General features: G+C 40.5%; 2 protein-coding genes across 2 annotated transcripts in view; one reads left to right on the top strand and one right to left on the bottom strand.

Annotated features, from left to right (window-relative positions):
* LOC128645669 (uncharacterized) overlaps positions 1-26,847 on the bottom strand; it is a 369,635-nt gene that overhangs the window by 173,088 nt on the left and 169,700 nt on the right. Inside the window, exon 4 of the mRNA XM_053698822.1 lies at positions 24,718-24,931. Coding sequence (XP_053554797.1) covers positions 24,718-24,931 — 214 coding nt within the window. The remainder of the gene's footprint in view (positions 1-24,717; positions 24,932-26,847) is intronic.
* On the top strand, positions 365-5,984 carry LOC128645670 (nematocyst expressed protein 3-like). The gene is made up of 2 exons (XM_053698823.1): positions 365-555; positions 4,798-5,984. The coding sequence occupies exon 2, from the start codon at positions 4,939-4,941 to the stop codon at positions 5,605-5,607; it is 669 nt and encodes a 222-aa protein (XP_053554798.1). The 5' UTR covers positions 365-555; positions 4,798-4,938; the 3' UTR covers positions 5,608-5,984.

Genomic DNA, 26,847 nt, shown 5'->3' with positions numbered 1-26,847 from the left:
GTTTTTTACTCTCCTGTAACTCTCTTTTGGTACGTGAATAGAGACCCTGTCAATCTGCAACTATTCACTGCACTCTGGTGTTTTTTACTCTCTCTTCTGGTACATGAATATTTACATAGAGCAAATGATTTTAGTTTGTTAATTTAGTACTACATCTGTTGTACTGTTATTCAATGTCTTATTTCTAATGTTTAATCCTTATCAATACTTGCTATTATTCTAAAATGTATAGCTGTCTTATTCCATAGTTTTTAACCTCCCCCAAATTTTATTGTCTGTTTACTTAACATCTCACCCTGACCAGACCAGAATCTAACTTTCCATTTGGCCTTTCCATTTGTCTTTGATTAGCAATCAACTAAATTTAGTGGACTCAGCTGACTGCCCTCCCTGCATATATTTCATACCAGTCTGGCATGTGCATTGCACTGGGCTGTGCATTGCTATAACAACATATGTTCACATTTTCAAAGTGAACATATTATAAGTGAGGCACTACCAATAGAATTATGCAAGAATTCAACAAGGATTGGGCAAGGGGCAAGAAAAAAGCAGGTACATTTGTAATATTATGTTTGATATAACTTATTGTTTACTTATGCAATCGCTACTGTAATACCGTGCCTTATATGTTTAACTGGTTCCCTCTTTTGTAAAAATGCCTAATATCTTCTTATTCCTTTTTGCTGCCTTCTGTCTCTATAACAAACTACATTATTCAATTACTCCTTCTCCATCTCCACCTGCACTGTTCATTAGCCCATCTCTCTTAAACTCACCTTACATTTGTACTCATGAACTTTACCTATTCCTAACACTCTCTCTCCCCCTGCACCTTACCTCAAAAGCAGTCTCACTACTGCAAATCTGTATCTCATCTATTGTCACTCTCCCTCTTGCTTTTACTAACTGCTGGTGACATCTCCTCTAATCCTGGTCCCAAACAGCTGCCTAGCCATGCACATCCATGTATACCATCCCACAGACTCAAAAAAACAAAACTCTGACAACCTTACTCACATTCCTCTTGCATCAAAAGCCACTTCCCCTTTCACTTGTACACTTTGGAACTCTCGCTCTGTTTGCAACAAACTCACTTCTATATATGACCTCTTTATCTCCCACACCCTCAACCTTCTGGCCCTAACAGAAACCTGGCTCTCTCCCCTAGACACAGCATCCACTGCTGCTTTGTCACATCGGGGTCTCCACTTCAGCCACACTCCTAGGTCTGGTAATAGACAAGGAGGTGGTGTAGGTATTTTACTTTCCTCTTGTTGCACCTTTCAACAAATACATCCCATCTCTTTCCTCACATTTTCCTCATTCGAAACCCACATGATTCGCTTATTCTCTCCTCTTTCTATACGTGTTGCAGTCATATACCGTCCTCCTGGCTCCTTAACTCAATTTCTAGATCACTTGGCTGCCTGGCTACCTTATTTCCTCCTTTCCTCAGACACCCCTTTCCTCATTCTTGGTGACTTCAACATCCCTCTTGACAATCCCACTGCCTCCTCTGCAAAACAACTTCTGCAACTCACTTCCTCTTTCGGTTTGTTACAATGGACTGATTCTACCACTCACAAAGATGGTCACTCCCTTGACCTGATCTTTAGCTATCGATGCACCCTCTCAAACTTCACAAACTCCTCCTTTCCTCTTTCTGACTACCATCTCCTTACTTGCAACATATCATCCCTCCCTACAACTCTCCCTCCTTCTGCTCCTCACACCAAACTTCACAGAAGCATTATGTCATTAGATCAACAACAGCTTTCTAATTCCCTCAAACCTCTCCTCTCATCCTTCTCCTCCTTTTCATGCCCTGACCAATCTACCTGCCACTATAATTCCACCCTTACATCCGTCCTTGACAATCTCGCCCCTCTTACCATAGCTCAGAAATCAAACACTCATCCTCAGCCCTGGCATACTCCTCTGACACGATACCTACGCAGATGTTCCCGTAGTGCTGAGCGGCACTGGAGGGAATCTAGGAGTTCAGCTGATTTTCAACATTACAAATTTATCTTGAACTCCTACTACTCTGCCCTTAATTTCCATAAGCAACACTACTTCTCTTATCTCTAATCTTTCTTCAAACCCAAAACGTTTGTTTTCCACTTTCAATACTCTTCTCCGCCCTCCCCCACCTCCTAATACAACTTCTCTGTCAGCTCAAGACTTTGCCAACCACTTCAATAACAAAATCGACTCCATCAGAAATGAAATCAGCTCTCAACATAATTCCATTCTCTCACCCCCTCAAATGCTCTCAATCAACCATAACCCACATTACCTTAAACTTAGCTCATTCTCCCCTGTTACGGAGGAAGAAGTTTTGGCACTTATACTGAGGCTCTCACCTCACTACCTGTCCCCTTGACCCTATCCCCTCACAGCTACTCCCCTCCCTCTCTGCCACCCTTACCCCTATACTCACACACACTTTCAACCTCTCCCTCAGCACCGGTATATTTCCCTCATCGCTGAAACATGCACTGGTCACACCTATCCTCAAAAAACCTTCACTTGATCCTACCTCCCCATCCAACTACCGCCCTATTTCCCTCCTCCCTCTTGCATCAAAGCTTCTCGAAAAACTAGCTTATGCACGCCTATCCCATTTCCTTACAATAAACTCCCTCCTTGACCCATTGCAATCTGGATTTCGTCCCCCATCACTCCACAGAGACAGGAATTGTTAAGGTTACCAATGACCTACTTACAGCAAAATCAAAAGGCCACTTCTCTCTGCTTATCCTCCTTGATCTGTCCGTAGCCTTTGACACTGTTGACCACCCTCTCTTGCTCCAAACCCTCCAATCCTTTGGCATATGTGACACAGCCCTCTCGTGGCTCTCTTCCTACCTGTCAAACCGTACCTTTAGTGTAGCCTTCTCTGGGGCCTCCTCTGCCCCATCACCACTTTCTGTCGGAGTACCGCAAGGCTCTGTCCTCGGTCCCCTTCTCTTCTCAATCTCCACGTCATCACTAGGTTTCCTAATAAAGTCCCATGGTTTACAATATCATTTGTATGCCGATGACACCCAAATCTACTTCTCTGTACCAGACATTTCTCCTTCCTTGCTAACCCGTGTCACTAACTGTCTTTCTCACATCTCCAACTGGATGTCCTCTTACTACCTCAAGCTAAATCTCTCCAAAACTGAGCTCCTTATTTTCCCCCCTTCTTCTAAACTCTCCACCCCCAATCTCTTTATAACTGTCGACAACTCCATCATTACCCCTACCCCGCATGCCCGATGTCTCGGGGTCACATTTGACTCAGATCTTTCTTTCACTCCTCACATTCAGTCATTGGCTAAAGCCTGCCGCTTCCACCTTAAAAACATCTCTAAAATTAGACACTTCCTTACACAAGACACAACTAAGATTTTAATGCACTCTCTCATTCTCTCCCGCCTCGATTACTGCAACTCTGTCCTCTCTGGTCTCCCCACCTACTGTCTAGCTCCTTTAAAATCCATAATGAATGCCTCTGCCAGACTCATCTTCCTTATACTTCACTCTTCATCTGCTGCACCTCTCTGCCAATCTCTTCACTGGCTTCCTCTTGCATCTAGGATCAAACACAAAATTCTCATTCTGACATACAAAGCCCTCAACTGCACTGCTCCCCCCTATATCTCAGACTCCAGATACCCTCCCTCCTGTCCCCTTCGCTATGCTCACGAGCTCCTACTCTCCTCTTCTCTTGTCACCTCATCACACTCCCGTTTACAGGACTTCTCCAGACTGGCTAACATCTTGTGGAAATCTCCACCTTGCTCCACAAGACTCTCTTCTAGTTTTAAAAGTTTCAAGTGCTCCCTAAAGAACTCTACTGTTCAGGGATGCATACAACCTACGCTAACCTTTCTTTATACCAGTTCCTCTCATCCATTGCTATCCCCTGAACCCCCTTAGCATGTAAGCCTAAAAGTCCAGCTGTTTGTTGATCACCTTCTCAAGATACCTATAATTGTTTTGTTGTACTCCATCTTTGTTAATAGCGCTGCAGAATCTGTTGGCGCTCTACAAATAACCGATAATTATTAAATAATAAAATTGTTCATTGAGCTACAACACACTACACTGGAGTGGAGGATTAGTGAGAGTAGAGAGAGAGGCGCAAACAGAGGGGTTAGTAAGGTCACATTGTTTTTTGATTAAGCTTGTACACTTACACATATTTTTACATATTGCAGACATATTTTGCATACATACCTATACAAAATACACCACACTTTTTTTTTCTAACACCTCAAACATTTTATTTTATTTTTACAGTGTGATAGGCTGAGTGTTTGGTTATGATTGTGTGTGATTGAACTGAGAGTGAGTGTGTGTAGTGTGATTTAGTGTGAGGATGGCAGGGAAAGGAGTATTGAAGAGGACAGGAGGAGCAGTGGGCCCCCCGTCAGGGAATAAGTGGAGTGGGGAGAGGGAGCCCTACAAGGGATGATGGGAGGGGAGATGCCCAAGAGAGCAGGCACATCTAGTAGAGGGACAGGGGGTGCACATGGGGACAGAAGGGGGGAGGAGGGAGAGAACCCTATCCTCCTCTGTGGCCCCACAGAGGAGGACTGTTGAGAGCCCAAAAAAGCGGTGGAATGACTGCAAGAGGCGGGTCAAAGAAAATATGGGGCAGGAAGCTATGCACCAGAGGTGAACATGTGGTGGTCCATCCCTGGGTATTGAGTATAACACCTGGCAGGAGATGATACGCAGGTCCCTGAGTATCCCAGCAGTCCGTGTACTAATCCCTCTCATCCTTTGACTCCTTCACAGAACCTCCTGTCACGAGGATACAAACATCCATGCCACCACCACCAGTCTTAAGGCAACCGCAAGAACAGTATGCTCCCAGGCATGAGTATGGTTGGATGGCTTCAGTTGAGGATCTGGGAGTGATGCCACCACCATTGCTATATGACCCCTGGCAAGATTCCTGGCCAGAGGAATATCCTCCCTTTGGCTTTGAGGGGGAGCCAAGACAGCCACGAAGGGTCCATGTATTTCCCCCCCCCCCCCACGACACAATCTCATGGCAGTCAGGGATTTTACCCACAGACAATGCCACAGGAAGTGCCAATTGGACAGGCTGAGTGGTCACACAATGGTCATCAGTGGGACTATCAACCAACCATGAGAGCTCCACCATCATCAGCAATTGGACGAGCTCTATCATCATCAGCAATTGAACGAGCTCCACCATCATCAGCAATTGGACTAGCTCCACCATCGGAAGATGGAAATATAGCAGAATCTACATCTGCACCTCAAGCACCATCAGATGCAGGTGACCCTGCCCCACATGAACCAGCAGTTGAAGCTAGCCCTGCCCCACATGAACCAAAAGTTGAAGCTGGCCCTGCCCCACATGAACCAGCAGTTGAAGCTGGCCCTGCCCCACATGAACCAGCAGTTGAAGCTGACCCTGCACCTCCAGCAACAGCAGATGCAGGTGACCCTGCCCCACAAGCACCTAGAAGCCCTGCTGCTCAAGAGCATGCATTGTATTCTCCCTTGCATGAGGAATACATTGCACTCCAGAGGAGGCTCATAACAAACACAGAGAGCATACAAAGAGGCCAATAGAGGTTCTTCAGGAACCATGAAAGGTTCATCAGGAGCCAAGAGAGGATACACCAACGTAGCATAGAGCTACAGAGGGACATGGAAGCATCGTTATTTGCAAGTGTTCATAACCAGTCACAGATGATGCGAATTCTGTCTGATATGCAGATGCAAATGGACAATAGATGGAGAGAACAAAATCAACTCTTGGGTGTGTTGGTTGAGCACTTTACACACCAGCAGGACACTGCCTCCAGCCTATCATCTGTGGCTAGCACACCAGCAGAAACAGCAGAATCTTCTCAAACCAGGAGAACTAGGAAATCCACTACAGTCACCTCAGCTCCCTCATCCAAGAAGCCAAAAAATAAATAAATATTCTTATAGTTCACCATAAATCTTGTCCTCACTTATTTACCATATAATTGTCATCCACACCCATGTGAGGTATGTTTTAGTACACTAATATTGTTAAAACATATAATATGACCTGTGTGGAAATGGCAATAAAAACTGGTAATATTATCATGTTTATGACATATTCTTGTACTATAACTCACATCCACAATAGTTGTTTATTATGGGTACATATTCACAAAAAAACCCAATGTATCTCACATCCAATATAAATTGACACATGGGTATATATAATAGTGATGTTACTGATAGGGTGTGCAAGATGAGAATGGAAAATGGAGTAGATTTTCTGAATTCTGCGTGCGTGAATTCTGAAGTCCTCACACTGTATATTGGATACCAAATTGTGTGGCTGTTCTATGTTAGTCTATGGGGATAAAAATGATGGCCGAAGGGTGAAATATACGTGCGTAACTTGTATGTTACGCCATATATGTAATACCAAAATCTCGTAAAATCAGGCGGCCTCGGCTTTTGCGGGCGATGCCGCATATGTAATGGAGCCCCAGATATTTAAACTAATTACACCTAATCTAATAGCCCTATCAAAATAAAAAAGCCCCACAAAAAAAAACAAAAAACGCTAGCCTAAAATAAATTACCAATAGCCCTTAAAAGGGCCTTTTGTGGGGCATGGCCCCAAAGAAATCAGCTCTTTTACCTGTAAAAAAAATACAAACAACCCCCCAACAGTAAAACCCACCACACACACAACCAACCCCCCAAATAAAATCCTAACTATAAAAACCTAAGGTCCCCATTGCCCTGAAAAGGGCATTTGGAAGGGCATTGCCCTTAAAAAGGCATTTAGCTCTTTTTCAGCACAAAAGCCCTAATCTAAAAATAAAACCCACCCAATAAACCCTTAAAAAAACCTAACACTAACCTCCGAAGATCCACTTACAGTTTTGAAGACCGGACATCTATCCTCAACCTAGCTGGGAGAAGTCTTCATCCAAGCCAGCAGAAGTGGTCTTCCAGACGGGCAGATGTCTTCATCCAGACGGCATCTTCTATCTTCATCCTTCCGAAGCGGAGCAGGTCCATCTTCAAGACATCCGTCGCGGAGCATCCTCTTACTCCAACGGCTGATGGCGAATGAAGGTTCCTTTAAGTGATGTCATCCAAGATGGCGTCCCATGAATTCTGATTGGTTGATAGAATTCTATCAGCCAATCTGAATTAACGGTGAAAAAATGACACTGGCTAATGCAATCAACCAATAGGATGAGCTTCAATCATATTGGCTGATCCAATCAGCCAACAGGATTGAGCTTGCATTCTATTGGCTGTTCCAATCAGCCAATAGAATGCAAGCTCAATCCTATTGGCTGATTGGATCATCCAATAGGATTGAAGCTCAATCCTATTGGCTGATTGCATCAGCCAATAGGATTTTTTCACCTTTAATTCCGATTGGCTGATAGAATTCTATCAGCCAATCTGAATTCAAGGGACACCATCTTGGATGATGTCACTTAAAGGAACCTTCATTCTTCAGTCGCTTTCGTCAGAAGAGGATGCTCTGCGCCGGATGTCTTGAAGATTGACCCGCTCCGCGCCGGATGGATGAAGATAGAAGATGCCGTCTGGATGAAGACTTCTGTCCGTCTGGAGGACCACTTCTGCAGGCTTGGATGAAGACTTCTCCCGGCTTCATTGAGGGCTTCTTGCCGCTTCGCTGAGGACTTCTCCCGGCTTCTTCTAGGATGGATGTTGGGTCTTCAAAACTGTAAGTGGATATTCAGGGGTTGGTGTTAGTTTTTTTTAAGGGTTTATTGGGTGGGTTTTAGTTTTAGATAGGGTTTGGGCAATTGAAAAAGTGCTAAATGCCTAAAATGCTTTTCAGGGCAATGGGGAGCTTAAGTTTTTTTAGTTAGGTTTTTATTTGGGAGGTTTGGTTTTGTGGGTGATGGGTTTTACTGTTGGGGGGGTGTTTGTATTTTTTTTTACAGGTAAAAGAGCTGATTTCTTTGGGGCAATGCCCTGCAAAAGGCCCTTTTAATGGCTATTGGTAGTTTATTGTAGGCTAGGGTTTTTTTATTTTGAGGGGCTTTTTTTATTTTGATAGTGCTATTAGATTAGGTGTAATTAGTTCAAATATCTGATAATGTCTTTCTTATTTTCTGTAATTTAGTGTTTTGTTTTTTGGTGATTTAGGTAATTGTATTTAATTTAGGTAATTTATTTAATTGTAGTGTAAGGTAGGTGTTAGTGTAACTCAGGTTAGGTTTTATTTTACAGGTAAATTTGTATTTAGTTTAGCTAGGTAGTTAGTAAATAGTTAATAACTATTTAGTAACTATTCTACCTAGTTAAAATAAATACAAACTTGCCTGTAAAATAAAAATAAACCCTAAGCTAGCTACAATGTAACTATTAGTTATATTGTAGCTAGCTTAGGGTTTATTTTATAGGTAAGTATTTATTTTAAATAGGAATAATTTAGGTAATGATAGTAATTTTTATTTAGATTTATTTTAATTATATTTAAGTTAGTGGGTGTTAGGGTTAGGGTTAGACTTAGGTTTAGGGGTTAATAAATTTAGTATAGTGTTGGCGATGTTAGGGGTGGCAGATTAGGGGTTGAAAACTGTAGGTAGGTGGCAGCGATGTTAGGGGCGGCAGATTAGGGGTTAATCATATTTAACTAGTGGGTGTGATGCGGGAGTGCGGCGGTTTAGGGCTTAATATGTTTATTATAGTGGCAATGATGTCCGGAGCAGCAGATTAGGGGTTAATAAGTATAATGTGGGTGTCAGCTATGTTGGGGGCGGAAGATTAGGGGTTAATAATATTTAACTAGTGTTTGTGATGCGGGAGTGCGGTGGTTTAGGGGTTAATATGTTTATTATACTGGCGGCGATGTCCGGAGCGGCAGATTATGGGTTAATAATTTTATATTAGTGTTTGCAATGCGGGGGGGGGGGCTCGGTCTCTGGGTTAATAGGTAGTTTATGGGTGTTAGTGTCCTTTTTAACACTTTAGTTATGAGTTTTATGCTACAGCTTTGTAGTGTAAAACTCATAACTACTGCCTTTAGAATGCGTTACGAATCTTGCGGGATAGGCTGTGCCGCTCACTTTGTAATATCGGCGCTATGGAAGTCCCATAGAAAAAAGACTTTACGAAATTGCTTAAATTAATTTGCGGTACGTACAAAAAAGTGTGCGGTGCCCCTAAACCTGTAAGGCTCGTAATACCAGTGGTAATGAAAAAGCAGTGTTATGAGCCTTAACGCTGCTTTTTTACTCATACCGCAAAAATTGTAATCTAGCCGTAAGTTACACAAAATAAAAAACACTAAGTTACACAAAAAAACAAACACTAAATAAAACAAAATAATAAAAAAAAAAAAATCAAATTTTTATACTAATTACACCTTATCTAATAGCCCTATCAAAATAAAAAAGCCCCCCCAAATAAAAAAAACATTAGCCTACAATAAACTACCAATGGCCCTTAAAAGAGCCTTTTGCGGGGCATTGCCCCAAAGAAATCAGCTCTTTTACCTGTAAATAAAAATACAAATACCCCCCAACAGTTAAACCCACCACCCACAAAACCAAACCTCTCAAATATAAAGCTATTGAAAAAACCTAGACTCCCCATTACCCTGAAAACGGTATTTGAATGGGCATTGCCCTTAAAAGGGCATTTAGCTCTTTTTCCGTACAATCCCCTAATCTAAACTTAAAACCCACCCAATAAACCCTTAAAAAAACCTAACACTAACCCCTGAAGATCCACTTACAGTTTTTGAAGACCCAACATCCATCCTCAACGAAGCGGCAGAAGTCCTCAGCAAAGTCTTCATCCAACCGGACAGAAGTTTTCATCTAGATGGCATCTTCTAGCTTCATCCATCCGGCGCGGAGCGGCTCCATCTTCAAGACATCCAGCGCGGAGCATCCTCTTCTTCCGACATCTTCTGAACAATGAAGTTTCCCTTTATATTACGTCATCCAAGATGGCGTCCCTTACATTCCGATTGGCTGATAAAATTCTATCAGCCAATAGGAATTAAGGTGGAAAAAATCATATTGGCTGTTGCAATCAGCCAATAGGATTGAGCTCACATTCTATTGGCTGATTGGAATAGCCAATAGAATGTGAGCTCAATCCTTTTGGCTGATTGGATCAGCCAATAGGATGAAAGCTCAATCCTATTGGCTGATTGCAACAGCCAACAGGATTTTTTCCACCTTAATTCCTTTTGGCTGATAGAATTCTATCAGCCAATTGGAATGTAAGGGACGCCATCTTGGATGATGTCACTTAAAGACGTCGGAAGAAGAGGATGCTCCGTGTCGGATGTCTTGAAGATGGAGCCGCTACGCGCCTGATGGATGAAGATAGAAGATGCCATCTAGATGAAGACTTCTGCCCGGTTGGATTAAGGGGTTATTGGGTGGGTTTTAATTTTATATTAGGGGTTTTAAGGGCAATGCCCATCTAAATGTCCTTTTCAGGGCAATGGGAAGCTAAGGTTTTTAGATAGGTTTTTATTTGGGGGGTTTGGTTGTGTGGGTGGTGAGTTTTACTGTTGGGGGGTGATTGTATTTTTATTTACAAGTAAAATGCCCTTTTAAGGGATATGGTAGTTTATTGTAGGCTAGGGGTATTTTATTTGGGGGGGGGGGCTTTTTTATTTTGATAGGGCTATTAGATTAGGTGTAATTAGTTTAAATATTTGATCATTTATTTTTTATTTTGTGTAATTTAGTGTTTATTTTTTGTAACTTAGTGTTTTTAGTTTGTGTAACTTAGTTTTTTTTATTTTGTGTAACTTAGTTGTTATTTTTTTGTAACTTAGTAATTATTTTATTGTAGATTTAAATAATTTGGGTTAGGTTTTTAAATATGTAATATAGTTGATTTAATTTGTAGTTTAATGTAATTTTAGGATAATAGTTAGGGTAGGTTAATTAATAGTTTAATATAGTTTAATGTAATTTTAGTATAATATATAGGGTAGGTTTATTAATAGTTTAGACTGCACCTTTAATTTATACTTAGTTTATTTGTATTTTAAAAGTAGTGTAATTTTTTTTTATATTTAATAGTAACTTTAGTATTTTGTAACGGCTAGATTTAGAGTTTTGTCGGTAACGACCCGCGTAGCTAACGCTGGCTTTTTTCTAGCCGCACCTTTTAAATAACTCTGGTATTGAGAGTCCACAGAATGGCTGCGTTAGGCTCCAAAAAAGGAGCGTAGAGCATATTTACTGCAACTTCAACTCTCGATACCAGAGTTGCTTACGGACGCGGCCAGCTTCAAAAACGTGCTCATGCACGATTCCCCCATAGTTAACAATGGGGCTGTTTGAGCTGAAAAAAAACCTAACACCTGCAAAAAAAAACGTGTTCAGCTCCTAACGCAGCCCCATTGTTTGCTATGGGGAAACACTTCCTACGTCTGCACCTAACACTCTAACATGTACCCCGAGTCTAAACACCCCTAACCTTACACTTATTAACCCCTATTCTGCCTCCCCCGCTATCGCTGACCCCTGTATATTATTATTAACCCCTAATCTGCCGCTCCGTAAACCGCCGCTACTTACATTATCCCTATGTACCCCTAATCTGCTGTCCCACACCGCCGACACCCCTATATTATATTTATTAACCCCTAATCTGCCCCCACAACGTCGCCTCCACCTGCCTACACTTATTAACCCCTAATCTGCCGAGCGGACCGCACCGCTATTATAATAAAGTTGTTAACCCCTAATCCGCCTCACTAACCCTATAATAAATAGTATTAACCCCAAATCTGCCCTCCCTAACATTGCCGACACCTAACTTCAAACATTAACCCCTAATCTGCCGACTGGAGCTCACCGCTATTCTAATAAATGTATTAACCCCTAAAGCTAAGTCTAACCCTAACACTAACACCCCCCTAAATTAAATATAATTTAAATCTAACGAAATTAATTAACTCTTATTAAATAAATTATTCCTATTTAAAGCTAAATACTTACCTGTAAAATAAATCCTAATATAGCTACAATATAAATTATAATTATATTGTAGCTATTTTAGGATTAATATTTATTTTACAGGTAACTTTGTATTTATTTTAACCAGGTACAATAGCTATTAAATAGTTAAGAACTATTTAATAGCTAAAATAGTTAAAATAATTACAAATTTACCTGTAAAATAAATCCTAACCTAAGTTACTATTAAACCTAACACTACACTATCAATAAATTAATTAAATAAAATACCTACAATTACCTACAATTAAACCTAACACTACACTATCAATACATTAATTAAATAAAATACCTACAATTACCTACAATTAAACCTAACACTACACTATCAATAAATGAATTAAATACAATATCTACAAATAAATACAATGAAATAAACTAACTAAAGTACAAAAAATAAAAAAGAACTAAGTTACAAAAAATAAAAAATATTTACAAACATCAGAAAAATATTACAACAATTTTAAACTAATTACACCTACTCTAAGCCCCCTAATAAAATAACAAAGCCCCCCAAAATAAAAAAATGCCCTACCCTATTTTAAATTACTAAAGTTCAAAGCTCTTTTACCTTACCAGCCCTGAACAGGGCCCTTTTGCGGGGCATGCCCCAAAGAATTCAGCTCTTTTTCCTGTAAAAAAAACACATACAATACCCCCCCCAACATTACAACCCACCACCCACATACCCCTAATCGAACCCAAACCCCCCTTAAATAAACCTAACACTAAGCCCCTGAAGATCTTCCTACCTTATCTTCACCATACCAAGTTCACCGATCGATCCAGAAGAGCTCCTCCGATGTCTTGATCCAAGCCCAAGCGGGGGGCTGAAGATGTCCATGATCCGGCTGAAGTCTTCATCCAAGCGGGAGCTGAAGAGGTCCATGATCCGGCTGAAGTCTTCTATCAACGGCATCTTCCATCTTCTTTCTTCCGGATCCATCTTGCAGACCTCCGACGCGGAACATCCTGCTGGTCCGACGGAGTACCGACGAATGAAGGCTCCTTTAAGGGACGTCATCCAAGATGGCATCCCTCGAATTCCGATTGGCTGATAGGATTCTATCAGCCAATCGGAATTAAGGTAGGAATATTCTGATTGGCTGATCCGATCAGCCAATCAGATTGAGCTTGCATTCTATTGGCTGATCGGAACAGCCAATAGAATGCGAGCTCAATCTCAATCGAGTGGCGGCGATGTGGGGGGACCTCGGTTTAGGGGTACATAGGTAGTTTATGGGTGTTAGTGTACTTTAGAGCACAGTAGTTAAGAGCTTTATAAACCGGCGTTAGCCCAGAAAGCTCTTAACTACTGACTTTTTTCTGCGGCTGGAGTTTTGTCGTTAGATTTCTAACGCTCACTTCAGACACGACTCTAAATACCGGAGTTAGAAAGATCCCATTGAAAAGATAGGATACGCAATTTACGTAAGGGGATCTGCGGTATGGAAAAGTCGCGGCTGAAAAGTGAGTGTTAGACCCTTTCCTGACTGACTCCAAATACCGGCGGTAGCCTAAAACCAGCGTTAGGAGCCTCTAACGCTGGTTTTCACGGCTACCGCCAAACTCTAAATCTAGGCCTAAATTAGGTAATTTTAGTTTATTTAGGGGAGGGGTAGGTTAGGGGGGTTAGGTTAAGGGTTAGGTTTATTGCGTTGTGGGCTATGGCGGTTTAGGGGTTAATACTTGATTAGGTTTATTGTGTTGTAGGTTAATGGCGGATTAGGGGTTAATAGTTTTAATAGGTAGTTTGCAATGCTGGGGTTGGCGGATTTAGGGGTTAATAATTTAGTTATTTCTTGCGGTGTGGGTTTGATGGTGGATATAGGGGTTAATAGTTTAAATAGGCATATTGCGTTGTGGGGGGTTGTCGGTCTAGGGGTTAATACAATTAATATTAGTAATGAGAGGGGGTGATTGCGGATATAGGGGTTTTATGTGTTGGGCTTATTTTTGGGAGGCGTGTTAGACTTTTACGGGAGATTTGTTATTTTCTTTACTTTTCTTAGGCTCCGGCAGTTTCTAAAGTGCCGTAAGTCACTGGCGACTCCAGAAATTAGTATTTACGTTTATTTCTGGACATCACTAGTTTATCAGACTTACGGCACTATATGAGCTGCCGGCGGGGTTTATGTAATACCCTGATGTGCAAGGTGAAATTACTGACGGCGCAGGTTCCCACGCTTGCGCAGAATCCTGCGCCGTATATTTGATCGCACCCCTTATCTCCATATGGTCTTAATTAATGTCAATAAGGATCTAGCAGCATTTTTATTTGGGTGTTTAGGTTTGTCTTGTTTATTTTTAGTGATTTTTATTAACGTTTTTGTTTTATTAACATTCAGATGACAGTATGTGATGTTTTTGTTTGTACACTTTTTATATGTGTTGTCTTATTTTCATGATGATAGAAAATTAGGCCCTGATGATCTAAAGCTCTCTGCTCAGGTGAGATGATCTTTGATGTAGGTAGAGATGCTGCTTTGAATATATCGTCAGTATGAGAGCAGCATCACCACCCACTGAAATGTATGTAAGACACCTCTCGGCGATGCTGCTTTTAAACAGTACTTTTGGCCATGGAATAATTCACCAGCTTTTTCAACATCGCAACACATACTTTTGAATATCTTGCCACCTTGTAGCATTTTCGATCGTCAGGGCCTCAGTGAGTTCAGCCCCTGTGAAGTCTGCTCTACAATTTGTCTCCAAGCTGGAGAATCCTTTGATTATCAGGCCCTTAAGCACATGATGGTATTTATTACTTTTTTTGGAGAGGTTGGAGGAACATAGTTTTTCCTAGTTTTTCCTAGTTTGCCTCTCTAATTTATTCCATTTATTTTAAGGAGTGTATTCAATACTTAAAGGACCAGTAAACACAGTAGATTTGCATAATCAACAAATGCAAGATAACAAGACAAAGCAATAGCACATGGGGACATATTTATCTAAAGACCGCTGCTCCATAACCTGTCCGCCTGCTCTGAGGGGGTGGACAGAAATCAACCCGATCGAATACGATCGTGTTGATTGACACCCCCTGCTAGCGGCCGATTGGCCCCAAATCTGCAGGGGCCGGCATTGCACCAGCAGTTCACCAGAACTGCTGGTGCAATGATAAATGCAGAGAGCATATGCTGTCGGCATTTATCAATGTGCAGCAGACATGATCCGCAATATTGGATCATGGCCGCTCGCACCATCCTAAATAGGCCCCTTAGTCTGAACTTTAAATGAGTAGGAGATTTTTTTTCTGACAATTTTAAAAGTTACATCTATTTCTACTCCCCCTGTACCATGTGACAGCCATCAGACAATCAAAAATGCATACACGTACCATGTGACAGCCATCAGCCAATCACAAATGCATACATATTTACTCTGTTAATTCTTGCACATGCTCAGTGGGAGCTGGTGACTCAAAAATTTTAAATATTGTTATGGAAGTAAATTGGAAAATAGTTTAAAATTGCCTGCTCTATCTGAATAATGAACGTTTAATTTTGACTTGAGTGTCCCTTTAAAGGGACAGCCTAGTCCAAAATTAACTTTCATGATTCAGATACTGCATGTAATTTTAAACAATTTTCCAACTTAATTTTGTTCTCTTGGTATTCTTAGTTTAAAGCTAAACCTAGAAGGTTTATATGATAATTTCTAAGCCCTTGAAGGCTGCCTCTTCTCTCAGGGCATTTTTACCATTTTTCACCACTAGAGGGTGTTAGTTCACGTGTGCCATATAGATAACACTGTGCTAACGCACATTGAGTTCCAATGAGCCAGCTCTGATTGGCTAAAATGGATGTCAGTCAAAAGATCTGAAAAAAGGGGGCAGTTTGCAGAGGCTTAGATACAAGATAATCACAGAGGTAAAAAGTGTATTATATAACTGTTTTGGTTATGCAAAACTAGGGAATGGGTAATAAATGGATTATCTATCTTTTTAAACAATAAAAATTCTGGTGCAGACTGCCCCTTTAATTTATCACTTTATGGTATAATAATTAGATTCATATTCATTTTTAAGGTAGTCTTTATTGTTTAGGCTTGTAATAAATAGTGTATTTTATATTTTCACTGGTGGTATTGCTTTGCATATAATGAGTTTGTTAATAATTTGATAGATATTGGGCTAGATTACAAGTGGAGTGCTATTGTTAACTTGAATTCGGCTCAGGATACAAACTGAAAGTAAATGTGAACACAGCGCAAGCACGGTTTATGCTAGAATCATTACTTTGATTTTAGAGCTCTGGTTAACTGTTACACAAGACATAAAGTGTCACAAGACACATCAAAAATATTTTACAAAGATCAGTTACTCTCATAATTACACTATATAATACAAATTATAAAAATAAATGCAATCAAAAGTTATAAGGGCTCAAAGTTATGAGGTCTCAGGTGTTAAGAAAAAAGGACTGCAAATGGCTTTAACATAGAGATACATACATATACATTAAAAATATAACTAAATTAAAGTTACAATTATTAACTAATAATACCTATTTAAATCTAAATACAATCGCCTAGATTACGAGTCTTGCGTTAGCCTTAAAAAGCAGCGTTGGGACCCAACGCTGCTTTTTAATGCCCGCTGGTATTACGAGTCTGGCAGGTACAGGTGTACCGCTCACTTTTTTTCCTCGACTCGAGCATACCGCAAATCCCCTTACGTTAATTGAGTATCCTATCTTTTCAATAGGAATTTCCTAACGCCGGTATTGCGAGTCTTGGAAAAAGTGAGCGGTAGACCCTCTCCTGTCAAGACTCCTATCGCATTTAAAAGTCAGTAGTTAAGAGTTTTATGGGCTAACGTCGTAACATAAAACTCTTAACTAAAGTTCTAAAAAGTACACTAACGCACATAAACTACCTATTAACCCCTAAACCGAGGCCCCCCAGCACATCACAAACAGTTAAATAAGTTTTTTAACCCCTAATCTGCCAACCGGACATCACCACAACTGTAATAAATATATTAACCCCTAAACTGCCGCACTCCCGCATCACAAACACTAGTTACATTTTATTAACCCCTAATCTGCTGTCCCTAACATTGCAGACACCTATCTACATTTATTAACCCCTAATCTGCCGCCCCCAACATCGCCACCACTATATTAAATGTATTAACCCCTAAACCTAAGTCTAACCCTAAACCTCACACCCCCCTAACTTAAATATATTTTAAAATAATTGAAAAAAAAATACTACAATTAAATAAATTATTCCTATTTAAAACTAAATACTTACCTATAAAATAAACCCTAAGCTAGCTACAATATAACTAATAATTACATTGTAGCTATCTCAGGGTTTATTTTTATTCTACAGGCAACTTTGTATTTATTTTAACTAGGTACAATAGTTATTAAATAGTTATTAACTATTTAATAACTTCCTAGTTAAAATAAGTACAAATTTACCTGTAAAATAAACCCTAACCTAAGTTACAATTATACCTAACACTACACTATAATTAAATAAATTACCTAAATTAACTACAATTAATTACAATTAAATAAATTAAAGTATGAAAAAAAACAAACACTAAATTACAGAAAATAATAAAATAATTACAAGAATTTTAAACTAATTACACCTAATCTAATCACCCTAATAAAATAAAAAAGCCCCCAAAATAATAAATAGCCCTACCCTATACTAAATTACAAATAGCCCTTGAAAGGGCCTTTTGCGGGGCATTGCCCCACAGTAATCAGCTCTTTTACCTGTAAAAAAAAATACAATACCCCCCAACATTAAAACCCACCAACCACACACCCAGCCCTACTCTAAAACCCACCCAATTCCCCCTTAATAAAACCTAACACTAACCCCTTGAAGATTACTCTACCTTGAGACATCTTCACCCAACCGGGCAGAAGTGGTCCTCCAGACAGCCAGAAGTCTTCATCCGATCCGGGCAGAAGAGGACCTCCAGATGGGCAGAAGTCTTCATCCAGGCGGCATCTTCTTCATCCATCCGGAGCAGAGTGGGTCCATCTTCAAGACATCAGACGCAGAGCATCCTCTTCCATCCGACGACAACACTAAATGACGGTACCTTTAAGTGAGGCCATCCAAGATGGCGTCCCTTCAATTCCGATTGGCTGATATAATTCTATCAGCCAATCGGAATTAAGGTAGAAAAAATCCTATTGGCTGATGCAATCAGCCAATAGGATTGAGCTCGAATTCTATTGACTGATTGGAACAGCCAATAGAATGCAAGCTCAATTCTATTGGCTGATTGGATCAGCCAATAGGATTTTTTCTACCTTAATTCTGATAGGCGGATAGAATTCTATCAGCCAATCGGAATCGAAGGGACGCCATCTTGGATGATGTCACTTAAAGGTACCGTCATTTAGTGTTAGTCGGCAGATGGAAGGGGATGCTCCGCATCGGATGGCTTCAAGATGGACCCGCTCCGCTCCGGATGGATGAAGAAAGAAGATGCTGCCTGGATGAAGACTTCTGCCCTTCTGGATGTCCTTTTCTGCCCGGATCGGATGAAGACTTCTAGCCATCTGGAGGACCACTTCTGCCCGGTTGGGTGAAGACGTCTCAAGGAAGGGTGATCTTCAAGGGGTTAGTGTTAGGTTTTATTAAGGGGGATTGGGTGGGTTTTAGAGTAGGGTTGGGTGTGTGGGTGGTGGGTTTTAATGTTGGCAGGGTATTGTATTTTTTTACAGGTAAAATAGCTGATTACTTTGGGGCAATGCCCCGCAAAAGGCCTTTTTAAGAACGAAAAAAAATTGATAGTAGGAGTAAAATAGAAAGTTGATTAAAATTGCATGCTCTCTGAATCATGAAAGAAAAAAATCTGTGTTTAGTATCTCTTTAAGAAGCTGCAGTGTTAGGAAGACCACTGCTTCCTAACCTCCCTGCCACCTTTGAAGTGTAGGAGTTAAGTCACCCAGACATCTTTGTCTGGGGTGATTGACAAACCATGTTCTCAAGGGATTGCATTGAATGAACTCCTTGTATAATAATATGAAACTATAAAGTATAAAAGATCTATATACAGGTAAAGTCAAATGGCTAGATTACGAGTTTTGCGTTAGGCTTAAAAAGCAGCGTTGGCTGGTCCCAATACTGCTTTTTAACGGCCGCTGGTAATACGAGTCTGGCAGGTACAGGTGTACCTCTCACTTTTTTGGCCAGACTTGGAAATACCACAAATAAACTTACGTAAATTGCGTATCCTCTTTTTTCAATGGGACTTGCATAGCGCCAGTATTACGAGTCTGCCAAAAAGTGAGCGGTAGATCCTCTCCTGTCAAGTGCTAAAAAGTACACTAACACCCATAAACTACCTATTAACCCCTAAACCGAGGCCCTCCCACATCGCAAACCCTAAAAGAAATTTTTTAACCCCTAATCTGCCGAACCAGACATCGCCACCACTATAATAAATATATTATCCCCTAAACCGCTGCACTCCCTCTTCACAAACATTAGTTAAATATTATTAAGCCCTAATCTGCCGTCCCTAACATCGCTGCCACTATACTAAAGTTATTAACTCCTAAATCTAAGTCTAACCCTAATCCTAACACCCTCTAACTTAAATATAATTTAAATAAATCTAAATAAAATTACTATAATTAACTAAATAATTCCTATTTAAAACTAAATACTTACCTATAAAATAAACCCTAAGCTAGCTACAATATAACTAATAGTTACATTGTATCTAGCTTAGGGTTTATTTTTATTTTACAGGCAAGTTTGTATTTATTTTAACTATGTAGAATATTTATTACATAGTTTTTAACTATTTAATAAACTATCTAGCTTGTAAAATAAAACCTAACCTAAGTTACACTAACACCTAACACTACACTGTAATTAAATTAATTCCCTAAATTAAATACAATTAAATAAATAAAATAAAATTAGCTAAAGTACAAAAAAACAAACACTAAATTACAGAAAATAATAAACAATTTACAAGATTTTTGAACTAATTACACCTAATCTTATCCCCCTAACAAAATAAAAAAGCCCTCCCAAAATAAAAAAAGCCATACCCTACACTAAATTACAAATAGCCCTTAAAATGGGCCTTTTGTGGGGCATTGCCCCAAAGTAATCAGCTCTTTTACCTGTAAAAAAAATTACAAATCCACCCCAACATTAAAACCCACCACCCACACCAACCCTACTCTAAAACCCACCCAATACCCCCTTAAAAAAACGTAACACTTCCTAGACTGCTATATCTGTTTCAGACATTGCCCATTCCACTCCCACAAGCCTTCCTCCTACAGTTCCAAAACCTCATTGAGGAATATATCTGGCAGGGGACTAGGCCTAGGATTAACAGGCAGACTATGTATAAACCCAGAGAGGAGGGCGGATTAGCCCTCCCAGACATAAAGCTTTACAGAAAAACCGTGATTCTACAGAGAGTGGTTGAGTGGTGCCAGGGAAACCCACAAAAAGACTGGATTTCTATGGACAGAGAGATCCTTCAGGTCAGAGACTTGAGGCCTTTGCTGTGGATCAGTGGTAAATACAGGCCCTCACAGATTTTGGGGTTCCCCCTTTTGGAGGAGCTTTTTGTTACATGGGACGCCACATTGCGAACTGACTCCCATATTTCTACCCCAATTTTGCCTCTTACGCCCATTTTTGGCAACCCAGATTTGCCTTTACAGTTCAGGGTGACTGCAGAGCGGAGCACCCTCTTTATTGACCGGGTGTCCAGCTTTGTCCATGGGGGGCGACTAAAAACAAAAGACGAAATAATGCTAGACTCCCCAGACCTCTCCCTGACATAGTTTTCCTACTTGCAGATAGGTCACTTTATCAGCACCCACAAATACAAACAGCAGTTGGTGAGGGACCCCTCCCCTTTTGAGTCTCTATGTATCCAAAGTAGTGTAGCTGGGCACTTGGTTTCCCTCATCTATACTCTACTTCTACAGCCGAGAGACAGCCCCCTCCCAAACTACACAAGAGCATGGCATAAGGAGCTGGGCTCTGAGCTCTCTAATGAGGATTGGCAACGGATTTTCAGAGGCGTAAAAAACACTGTCGGTCTCTGCTCGTATGCAGGAATCACATTATAAATTCTTGAGCCGATGGTACCTTACGCCGTCTAGGCTTAAGACAATCTACCCGAGAGTCTCTGAGAAATGCTGGAGGGGGTGTGGTGGCACAGGTACGATTCTACACATCTGGTGGGACTGCCCGCTCCTGCTGGACTTTTGGTCTTCCATTTGGCAGGAGATTCAGAAATTGCTTGACATTGACATTCCAAAACTCCCGGAAACATTGCTTTTCCATTTTCCTAACAAAATAGAAAATAGGGTGAAAAAGAGCCTCCTAATGCTGATGTTATCGGGGGCTAAGAACCTGATACCTCAGCATTGGAAGTCCCCCCAAATACCTACCATCGCGGACTGGAGACAAAACGTGCAAAATATTCTCCTTTTGGAGAAATATCATTATGTTAAGACCGCGACACTGGGAGCATACACGGAAATGCTATTATTGTGGGAGGGTGCCGAGCTGGAGAGAGATTAGTTGGTCCTGTAGCTTAAAATAGAAGTCCGTCCTGGAGTGGTGGACACCCTATGCTTTAATTTAAAAAAAAAATTTCTTTCCTCTCCCCCCTCCCCCTGATACCGTCCATCCTTCCCCTCCCCTCTCCTCTCTTGATACCCTTCTCTTTCCCTCTCCTCCCTTGCTCTACCTTTTTCTACCCATCTATAACCTATTCTTCCCGGCCCCCTTGAATGTGTATATATCGGGAGGTTAGGGAAGCTGGAACAAAGGCACTGAGCGGGAAACCGGGTAATATTTAATATATCTGTATATCTTAGACTTGTATTGTCTATGTATGTATTTGTCATTTAAGCATCATGTCTTTACTGTAGAAGACATGTCATTAGTTGTTGGAAATTTTTTTGAAAAATGTAAGTGAAGAGCTAATCAATAATCCTGATCTTAAAGGACACTCAACTGTTGGTAGATTGCTGTTCTCCTCTATTTACTGCACGGGGACCCCGAGTTATTGGAGTCCCACAGACTGTTAAGTAGAATTGTTTATGTTGGAAAAAATGGAAGGACAAAAAAGAAAAAAAAAAGTGTCTGTCATTGCAAGTGAACTTATTTTTTTCTGTAAGTTTATTTTTCTCAATTAAGCTCTTTTGAAAAAAAAACAAAACAAAAAACAAAAACATAACACTAACCCCTTGAAGATCACCTTACCGGGAGAAGTCTTCAACTCTTCACCCAACTGGGCCGAAGTCCTCAATGAATCCGGCAGAAGTGGTCCTCCAAACAGGCAGAAGTGGTCCTCCAGACGGGCAGAAGTCTTCATCCAGACAGCATCTTCTATCTTAATCCATCCGGCGCGGAGCAGGTCCATCTTCAAGACATCACATCCTCTTCTTTCCACGGCGACTGAAGAATGAAGGTTCCTTTAAGTGATGTCATCCAAGATGGCGTCCCTTCAATTCCGATTGGCTGATAGAATTCTATCAGCCAATCGGAATTAAGGTAGAAAAAATTGTATTGGCTGATGCAATCGGCCAATAGGATTGAGCTGAACTTCAATCCTATTGGCTGATTGCATCAGCCAATAGGATTTTTCCTACCTTAATTCCGATTGGCTGATAGAATTCTATCAGCCAATTGGAATTGAAGGGACGCCATCTTGGATGACGTCACTTAAAGGAACCTTCGTACTTCAGTCGCCATGGAAAGAAGAGGATGCTCAGTGTCGGATGTCTTGAAGATGGACCCGCTTCGCGTCGGATGGCTGAAGATGGAAGATGCTGTCTGGATCAAGACTTCTGCCCGTCTGGAGGACCACTTCTGCCCGTCTGGTGGACCACTTCTGCTGGATTCGTTGAGGACTTCGGCCCGGTTGGATGAAGACTTCTCCCGGTAAGGTGATCTTCAAGGGGTTAGTGTTAGGTTTTTTTAAGGGGGTATTGGGTGGGTTTTAGAGTAGGGTTGGTTGGTTGGGTGGTGGGTTTTAATGTTGGGGGGGATTTGTAATTTTTTTTACAGGCAAAAGAGCTGATTACTTTGGGGCAATGCCCCACAAAAGGCCCTTTTAAGGGCTATTTGTAATTTAGTGTAGGTTAGGGTTTTTTTTTGTTTGTTTTTTTTGTTAGGGGGATTAGATTAGGTATAATTAGTTTAAAAATCTTGTAATTTGTTTATTGTTTTCTGTAATTTAGTGTTTTTTTTACTTTAGCTAATTTTATTTAATTTTATTTAATTTAGGGAAATAATTTAATTATAGTGTAGTGTTAGGTGTTAGTGTAACATAGGTTAGGTTTTATTTTACAGGTAAATTTGTCTTTATTTTAGCTAGGTAGTTTATTAAATAGTTAATAACTATTTAATAACTATTCTACCTAGTTAAAATAAATACAAACTTGCCTGTAAAATAAAAATACAACCTAAGATAACTACAATGTAACTATTAGTTATATTGTAGCTAGCTTAGGGTTTATTTTACAGGTAAGTAAGTATTTAGTTTTAAATAGGAATAATTTAGTTAATTATAGTAATTTTATTTAGATTTATTTAAATTATATTTAAAGGGACAGTTTTTTCTTTCGTGATTCAGACAGAGCATGCAATTTTAAGCAACTTTCTAATTTACTCCTATTATTATTTTTTCTTCGTTCTCTTGCTATCTTTATTTGAAAAAGAAGACATCTAAACTTTTTTTATTAGTTCAGTACTCTGGACAGCACTTTTTTTATTGGTGGATGAATTTATCCACCAATCAGCAAGAACAACCCAGGTTGTTCACCAAAAATGGGCCGACATCTAAACTTACATTCCTGCATTTCAAATAAATATACCAAGAGAATGAAGAAAATTTGATAATAGAAGTATATTAGAAAGTTGCTTAAAATTGCATGCTCTATCTAAATCACGAAAGATTTTTTTTTGGGTTCAGTGTCCCTTTAAGTTAGGGGGGGGTTAGGGGTTAATATGTTTATTATAGTTGCAGCGACATTGGGGGCATCAGAATAGGGGTTAATAAGTGTAGGCAGGTTGCAGCTACATTTGGGAGCGGCAGATTAGGGGTTCATAAGTATAATGTAGGTGGTGGCGGTGTCTGGAGTGGCAGATTAGGGGTTCATAACGTATAATGTAGGTGGCGGCGGTGTCCGGAGTGGCAGATTAGGGGTTAATAAGTATAATGTAGGTGTCGGCTATGTCCGGAGTGGCAGATTAGGGGTTAATAAGTATAATGCAGGTGTCGGCGATGTCGGGGGCGGCAGATTAGGGGTTAATAAGTGTAAGATTAGGGGTGGTTAGACTCGGGGTTCATATTAGGGTGTTAGGTGTAGACATAAATTTTATTTCCACATAGGAATCAATGGGACTGTGTTAGGAGCTAAATGCTGCTTTTTTTGCAGGTGTTAGACTTTTTTTCAGCCGGCTCTCCCGTTTGATTCCTATGGGGAAATCATACACAAGCACGTTACACCAGCTCACCGCTGACTTAAGCAGCGCTGGTATTGAAGTGACATTGGGAGCAAAATTTTGCTCTACGCTCATTTCTTGTCTTTTAACGACAGATTTGTAAAAACTCGTAATACCAGCGTTGTAGGTAAGTGAGTTGTGAGCATAAACTGCTCGTTAGCACTGCACCCCTCATAATGCAAAACTCGTAATATAGCCGAAAGATAGTTATTAAATTCACCCTTACCTTATTAAAACAGTCTGTCAGAGTCTCTGAGCAATTTCCATATTCAATCACATAGTCTGCATTAAAGGTATGAAAAGCAATGCAACCATTGGGCTTCAGAATACGAATAGCTTCTTGGAAAAATGTATCCATATCAAAAAAATGTACTGAAAGAGCTCCATGTACCAGATCAACAGATTCATCTTCCAGTGGTAATTTCTCACATGAAGAAATCCTACAAACAATGCCAGGGAAATAGATAATTAACACATATATTTATAAAGATTATACATATAGCTTATAATGAGATTTTCATGAATACACGCACACACATAACCACCTGCCAAGGTCTCATGCCCTCACAACACAATTATTTTTGCCATGTATCATGCACTTGATGACAAACAGACCCAATGTCTTCATACAATATCACAGGCTGCTGAATGGAGGAAATCACACAACAATGCTGACTAGACATGTGCTTTTAGTTTCGGCCGAATTCGGCCGAATTTTGGCCTATTCAGTGATTCGGATGCATCCGAATTACTGAATCGGCACATGCCGAAAAATTCAGAAATTGAATAAATATGTTTCTGAATTTTCGGATCCATTATTTATATTCAGAATTTTTCATAGTTCCTTCCTATACCGCAGTTCCCCGACACTAACTCTCTATTTTTACTTATTACTAAGTCTATATTAAAGGTATAATCCCTAAACCACCGTTCCCCGACATCGCTGAAACGAACTAAACCTATTAACCCCTAAACCGCCATTCCGAAACATTGCCGACGCGAACTAAACCTATTAACCCCTAAACCGCACCCCCCACACATCGCCGACACAAACTAAACCTATTAACTCCTAAACCGCACCCCCCACATCACCGACATGAACTAAACCTATTAACCCCAAAACTGCACCCCCCGCACATCGCCGACGCAAACTAACCTATTAACACCTAAACCACACACCCCCCCACATCGCCGACACTAACTAAACCTATTAACCCCTAAACCGCCATTCTGAAACATCACCAACACAAACTAAACCTATTAACCCCTAAACCGCACCCCCACATCGCCGACACAAACTAAACCTATTAACCCCTAAACCGATGTTCCGAAACATCACTGACACAAACTAAACCTGTTACCCCCTAAACTGCACCCCCCACATCACCAACACTAACTAAACTTATTAACCCCTAAATCGTCATTCCAAAACATCGCTGTAACTAAAGCTATTAACCCCTAAACCGCCTTTCACAAACATCACCAATACTAACTAAATCTATTAACCCCTAAACCGCTGTGCCAGACATCGCAACAACCTAAATAAAACTATATTAACCCCTAAACTTAACACCCCCTAACCCTAATCCTAACACCCCCTAACTTTAACATAATTTAAATATAACTAAATTAAAGTTACAATTATTAACTAATAATACCTATTGAAATCTAAATACCTAGGCCTAGATTTGGAGTTTGGCGGTAGCCGTGAAAACCAGCGTTAGAGGCTCCTAACGCTGGTTTTAGGCTACCTCCGGTATTTGGAGTGACTCAAAAAAGGGTCTAACGCTCACTTTTCAGCCGCGACTTTTCCATACCGCAGATCCCCTTACGTCAATTGCGTATCCTATCTTTTCAATGGGATTTTTCTAACTCCGGTATTTAGAGTCGTGTCTGAAGTGAGCGTTAGAAATCTAACGACAAAACTCCAGCCGCAGAAAAAAGTCAGTAGTTAAGAGCTTTCTGGGCTAACGCCGGTTCATAAAGCTCTTGACTACTGTGCTCTAAAGTACACTAACACCCATAAACTACCTATGTACCCCTAAACCGAGGCCCCCCCACATCGCCGCCACTCAATTACATTTTTTTAACCCCTAATCTGCCGACCGCCACCTACGTTATCCTTATGTACCCCTAATCTGCTGCCCCTAACACCGCCGACCCCTATATTATATTTATTAACCCCTAACCTGCCCCCCACAACGTCGCCGCCAGCTACCTACATTAATTAACCCCTAATCTGCCGACCGCAAAGCGCCGCTACTTAAGTTATCTTTATGTACCCCTAATCTGCTGCCCCTAACACCGCCGACCCCTATATTATATTTATTAACTCCTAATCTGCCCCCTCAACGTC

The sequence above is a fragment of the Bombina bombina genome, chromosome 1 (assembly GCF_027579735.1).
Source record: "Bombina bombina isolate aBomBom1 chromosome 1, aBomBom1.pri, whole genome shotgun sequence".
NCBI classification, from domain to species: domain Eukaryota; kingdom Metazoa; phylum Chordata; class Amphibia; order Anura; family Bombinatoridae; genus Bombina; species Bombina bombina.
The sequence above is the reverse complement of the archived record's forward strand: the minus strand, read 5'-3'. Positions and strand labels throughout refer to the sequence as shown.